Consider the following 6470-nt stretch of genomic DNA (forward strand, 5'->3'; position numbering starts at 1 on the left):
ATCTGAATCATTAAAGTGTGGCAAACATGCAAAAAAATAAGAAATCAGGAAGGGGGCCAACACTTTTTCACACCACTGTATATCAGAGGCAGAGAGATTGAAAAATGGTCAGGAACAGCTTAATAATTAATTAAAAAAATTAATTTGAAGTGGAACAATTAATTATATTAGTTATATATACATACATACAGATATATATATATGTATGTGCAGTTATGAATATTATATGCAAGAACCGCTTAATATCATTTTGTTTATTTAATAAAATTGTGTAATTTTTTTTTTCTGAATAAATGTTCAAATATTGTTCAATAAGTATACTGTCATCCATGTGTGTATACATTTTTATTATAAAAGATTGAAATCTGTACACAAAGTCAGATCAAACTATGGTAATTTTTTGTTTTGGCCTTTGTGTAAAGTTGGTGAAATGTCACTGACGCCCCTCTGGTTCTCACCCCTCTCTCTCTCTCTCTCTCTCTCTCTCTCTATATATATATATATATATATATATATATATATATATATATACACGTATAGTTTTTTTTATTTACTTTTAAAACTATTGTTTCAAAGTCAGTTTAGTCTTCATAACATTACAAACATAAAGAATATGAAAGACAGAATTTTACGTAGTGTAAATAGCATTGAAAACTCATTCTGTGGTGTGTGCGTGTGTGTGTACTTCAGGGCTCAGGAGACGTTTCTGCAGTGGGACCAGTGCCGTCGTTTCTATAACTTCCTGATGGCCGACAACATGAAGAAGATAATTTTGTCTCACAGGTAGGCTACTGTTGATCTCGTCCTCACTCAGCGGTGAATCTAACAGACGTCAGTGCGAGCGGTGTTGAGTGGCTGGCTGTGATATTCACTCTTCTTCTGAAACCGTTTTGAGCTCACGTCTTCTTTTGCGATCAAACCATTAGGAAACCTCAGAATAACTTACAGTAGTGCTGTCTCTGATGACACAAAAACAAGATAAATTTACTCTCTTCTGAGTGGTAAGAGAATATAAATCTAAGCACTGAGCTGTCGGTATAACAGAGTCAGTAAAATGTCATGTTTTGTGGTTCAACAGGAGCGTGTTATTCGGTGTGGGCTCCACTAAAATGGTGGACACGGATCTGAGCCGGCTCTACACTGCCACATCTCTCATGCAGATCGATGATAACATCATGAGGTGAGTGCAGGGAAATGGCTAAATGTGGTTTTTGTAATTCTCTTGTGAAACAGATACAAGACATATTTTGTGACTTGAGATTTATAATAGACCACACTGAACAAATAGTATGCACTAATTTTAAGTCATGTTCTCTCAAAATCAGTCTTCCTTCAGCCTTGTCAAAGATTTTGTGCTGTTATGAAATACCATAGTTACTACCGCTATTGTTATCACAATAAACTCGGTTGCTGCAATCTAATGAGAAAATGGTAACACTTTACAATAAGGTTACATTTATTAGCATTTTTTAATGCAGCAACTAAACAGTATTATATCAGTATTATTGATGTGCTATTATATTTTGAATTCATTCGTATTTTTATATTTTCATCTTTGTTAACGTTTTATTAATTTTGTTGTTTTTTTTATTAAGTTTGGCTTTAAAATGTCTATGTATATCAATAATTATTTTTAATTTTCATTTCAGTTTTAGTTCTTTTAGTATTTATTTCTTTTAGTTTAGTTAAACTAATAAAATGAGAAATGTTGCCTTGGCAATTGGCTGAAGTAAAATATTTTTTTATATTATTTTACTTCAGTTAACATGTATTTTATCTATTTTGTTTTTAATGATGTTAGTTAATGATAATAACCCTGTAACTGAAATGAAGTCTGAATGAACGATGCATTAACTTATCTAGTTTAATGTAATTTTTTACATCTATACAAATACATTTTTAACAGTTAAAAAAAATAAAAAAAGGTCAGGTTACACTTGATTTTAAGGTGTCCTTGTTACAGTGTAATTATACATTTAAGTACTAAGTAATATTATTTAACTACATGTACTTACTATATGGTTAGGATTAGGGTTACTTGCATGTATTTGTGCATAATTAATTGTTATTATAATAGTAAGTACAATGTAACATGTGTAACAAGGACACCTTAAAATAAAGTGTTACCAAAGGTCATTAGTTCTTGATATCTTATGGTAATGTATTAAATTAGTACATTTGGGAATGGTTTTTTACATGCTATTTCAGCAGAAAAATTTCCACATGATGTATGTTAGTAGACAGTTTGTTCCTAGTATAGCAAGTTGTCAATTTGTTTTCTAGAAAATTCCATGGGCACAACTCTCTGAAGGAGTACTACGAGAAGGAGAGCTGTGTTCATTACATTCATAACGTGAGTAAAATAATAATGCTATTTAGTGAATAGCTTTAGAGAGTATAAGGAAATACTATTATAAAATACTATGTGGTGTCATCCTGTTTATGACTCTAGTTCCTCTCTCTGTGTTGCAGATAAATGTGCCTCTTCTGCTGGTGAACTCTGGTGACGATCCGCTCGTGCACAACTCACTGCTCACCATTCCTCGCACACTCGCAGGTACAGCACCGCACATAGTCTTATCTGATTTAAAAAGAAATCTAACAGATAAGGGGAGTGTATTATACAAAATGATCATTTTTAATTCTATCCTCAACTAAATTTGTACAGTTTCCAAAGAAAATGCGAGTGGTGCTTGACCGTGGCACCATCTATTATATATGAAAAAAATCATAAGCTTGATTGCTTAATAAAGTAATGGACTGAAATAAATAAATTACTATTTTTAATTAATGAATTAATTAAAATACTAGAATGCATAAACTGGTACGTAATTGCATGGAGCTGCATGGCTGGAGTTTGTTCAGATTTCTAACCTTAAGTATGAGCAATAGTGAAAGTGTTGCTTGCCTTAAACACACCAACTAATAGTACTTTTTTTTCAATTTTAAACCTTTTTTTTTTTGCTGTATTTTTCTTGTAGTCTTTTCTGATGGCTTCTCCTACCACTTCAGCACGCCTTCAGCCTATTTCCACACCACTGATCTTTAATTAGACATTGACCTTATATGCCAAAAACACCCATAATTCCTCCAGAGACCCCAATAGATGTGCACAAGCATGCATGTGACATTCATGAGATCTCTGTTTGTTTAAACATACTATATATATAAATCATAATGTATCGAGTCATAATGCAAAAAATATGTGTCATGTGTCATAATGCAAACTATGACAAACTCTGACTGTTCGACTCTAATGGTCAACACTGGGGGAGTATTAAAACTGTTTTAGTTGCTCAGTGGCAGTGTGTCAGGAGGTCAGCATCTCGTGTGCAGTGGAAACCTGAATGTTTTTTTATGTTAGTGTGACGGGGCTCAGTATTGTTGTAAAGATTTACAAGCATGACTTCTTCAAAGGAAGTGTAGCAATCTGATCAATAGACCAAGGTTTGGCAGTATGACGATATATATTTTGCAATAGTAAAAATGGTAGATTTGCTGTAGTTCTCAAGATATATTTGCCACCGCTATCAGTGAGCAGATCAATAAGAGCAACAGTAAACAAGTAATTAATTTTCCCCTTCAGCCCTGATAGTTGCTGGCTGAATGCAGTGTTATTTTAGTGTTCTTGTTAAACTATTGTAGTTTTTATGCTGTATCTTTTTTTTTTTTTAATGAATTTTGTTTGTAATTTTGTTATGTGCTTTGACTTTTTTTAATAGTTTTTGTATTTTAGAATTTTTAATGTAACTTTTTATTTTTATTTCAGTTTTTAGTTTTAGTTCAGTTAGTAATTTTAATGCTTTAACTTAAATTTAGGCAAAATGTATTTCAAAATATTCGTGTTTTTTTTTCTTTTCTTTTCTTTTTCTTTTTTCCAGCCTTATTTCAGATAACAAAAAAATGAGTTTTAGAATTGTCCTCAGAATTGGACAGAATTATAAAGTCCTCAGAATTGGACTTTATAACTCTCATTTGCAGGTTTATATCTCACAATCCTCAGAATTGCGAGTTCATGTCTTGCAGTTCTGAAAAAAAAATCTGAATTGTAAGAGGAAAAGTTGCAATTATCTTTATTTTTTTTATTCAGTTGCGGAAACGCGCTTCTATAAAAGGTGTATTTGAATTTTGCAATTAGTCACTTGTGTTACAATTCTGACATTTCGGTTCATTTTCACCTTCCAGAAAAGAAAGAAAACGTGATCTTCGCTCTGACTCTGCACGGTGGACACCTGGGTTTCTTCGAGGGCGCTGTGCTGTTCCCTCAACCCCTCACCTGGATGGACAAGGTCATCGTGGGCTACGCCAATGCCATCTGCCAGTGGGAGAAACAGAAACCACCGTGCCAAAGTCAAGGCGCCCATTCCAGCGAAACCAAATGCCAAGACAGTACATCCTAACCGAGCCTGTCTCTGTTTCTCCTCCACCGTGACATTTTCACCACGTACTCGAGGGGTCGGACCACCATCTTCAAGCATTCACTGTCAGTGGGAATATTTGTTTCTCTTTTTTATCACGGTTTATCACCAACATGAATCGTAACGACTTTCCAAGGGAGAAAACAATGCCACTCGATGACCAAAAAACAATCAAGTAACCTGTGTAGCGAGGGCGGCGTTTTAGATTTACTGTAGTTTGTAGTTAAGATAAAATCAGTATCTCTTGCTCTCTAATTAGGACACTGAAAACTGAAAGTTTATCACTGCTAAACAGGATCTAGCAGAACTGGGTGAATCTCACAAAAATCAAAAAGGGTGGAAAAAATAGTATTTTTAGAAAATATTAAAAGCTAATATTTTGCATAAACAAAAAGAAGCCTATTTTTGAGACAATTAAAATATTCAGCATATTCAGCATAAATGTAAGCACATTTTTCCCCTTTTCTTTTCTTTTTTTGGTAAATTTCAGTTGTTTGTTGGGGTGATTTTTCTTTTTTTTTTCAGTGGTGCGTCTCATGCTTTTACTGTGTTGCACAAATAAAATATCTATTTGTAATACAATAATCTAAATCACCATTAATGAAAGGCAGTGCAACAAATAATACCGTGTTTATAGTTAAATATTTATTTTATTTTTTTTTTTGACATTACGTTAAAGGGAATGAAATTGTTTTATTTTAAGATAATGAGAATTGCATGTCACAATGCAGAACATTAAATGGTCCTTAAAATAAGATGCATTTATTTTAGCTAAAAGAACTCCTTTCATTGGTTTTTGGATTGAAATATAATCTAGACATGTTCTTGACCAGTTTTGTGAGATTCCCCCATCCGGCTTATTAAACCGGCACACAAACTTTACTGTACATAACACACGAGTTTATGGGAAGTGAGTGTTATGCAGGCACTGTGTGCTTATAGATATGACCGGCACGCTGTTTGAGTGCATATTATTATTTAATATTAAGCAACTGTCTTCAGCTCTTGGTCTGGTAACCATTTAAACACAGGCTAGCGTTCATGTCACTCTTATTTTAAAACTAACTAGACCTTTTCAAGTGTACCATAGTGTGACAGGAGAAACTTTATTAATCATGAAGCCTTGTCGGTTGAATCCAAGTCACATTCCTAGTCCATCAGTTCTTGTTTAGCACTTTTATATGACGTTTGAACTTGATGATCCCTTGTGATTACCAAAACGTGTTGACTGTCCTCACTCACGGGCCGTCCCACAAGCACTACGACCTAGTTTTAGATGACAAATCCCGTTCGGTTGAAGTTCTGTTCCTGTGGAGAACAGCACACGCTGTTGCTGCAGTATTGACTGGTGTTTGTGGAGAACCGTTGAAGTCGGTAGATCTAGATTGTGTAACGTGTTGATTTGGGACCCAGTGGGAGACACAAGTGCATTTCATCGAAAACTGGTTACTTAATGGGATTTGTGCTGTTGTATCGTTTTAGGGGTTTTCCGTTATCTTGTTCATTTTCGTTTCGCTGTTTTGTGCAATTACTTGATGTGTTGCTTTACACTCGGAATCAAGACTGTCTGAAATGGAACTGATCTTCTTGTTACCCATTAGAATAATCAAATGCAGAGGGGAAAATATATTAGATATAAGTTTACATTTGAAGGGAACATCCAAAGTGTTATTTCCAAAGGACTCTAAAAACCTTTAACACAGCAGTTTAGTGCGGTTAGACTTGATTTGTTTCAGGGAAGCCGTCGTAAGCCATCAGCCACAAAATGGCTAAGTAATATTTCACTGCACAATTCAAAAAAAAAAGAAGAAAAATAGCTTTTTGTTTTAAGAAAATTATACATATTTTTAAGACTTTAAAGGATTATTTGTATTATTTGATTGTATTATTTTCATGACAATTAAGCACATTTTTCTTCCCACTTTGTAGTTCTCAATATCTCTCGTTATTTCTCATTATTGTAAAATTTTTCTAACAGTAAATTTTTTTTTCATAAAAGTAATATTCATCATAATGTTTTTTTATTTGTGTTGAAAGATTACTTTGCCACAT

At 33.6% G+C, this 6470-nt stretch overlaps 1 protein-coding gene across 2 annotated transcripts in view; it reads left to right on the forward strand.

The window, feature by feature from the left end:
* LOC107662289 (abhydrolase domain-containing protein 2-A-like) overlaps window positions 1-6237 on the forward strand; it is a 31301-nt gene extending 25064 nt beyond the window's left edge. For both annotated transcript variants that reach the window (XM_016452256.1, XM_016452255.1), the window contains exons 7-11: window positions 691-783; window positions 1079-1180; window positions 2284-2353; window positions 2473-2557; window positions 4186-6237. In XM_016452256.1, the coding sequence (XP_016307742.1) occupies window positions 691-783; window positions 1079-1180; window positions 2284-2353; window positions 2473-2557; window positions 4186-4400 (565 nt within the window). In that variant the 3' untranslated portion in view covers window positions 4401-6237. The remainder of the gene's footprint in view (window positions 1-690; window positions 784-1078; window positions 1181-2283; window positions 2354-2472; window positions 2558-4185) is intronic.
* Window positions 6238-6470: the final 233 nt, after the last annotated feature.

The sequence above is a fragment of the Sinocyclocheilus anshuiensis genome, unplaced genomic scaffold (assembly GCF_001515605.1).
Source record: "Sinocyclocheilus anshuiensis isolate Anshui unplaced genomic scaffold, SAMN03320099.WGS_v1.1 scaffold579, whole genome shotgun sequence".
In the NCBI taxonomy this organism is placed as follows: domain Eukaryota; kingdom Metazoa; phylum Chordata; class Actinopteri; order Cypriniformes; family Cyprinidae; genus Sinocyclocheilus; species Sinocyclocheilus anshuiensis.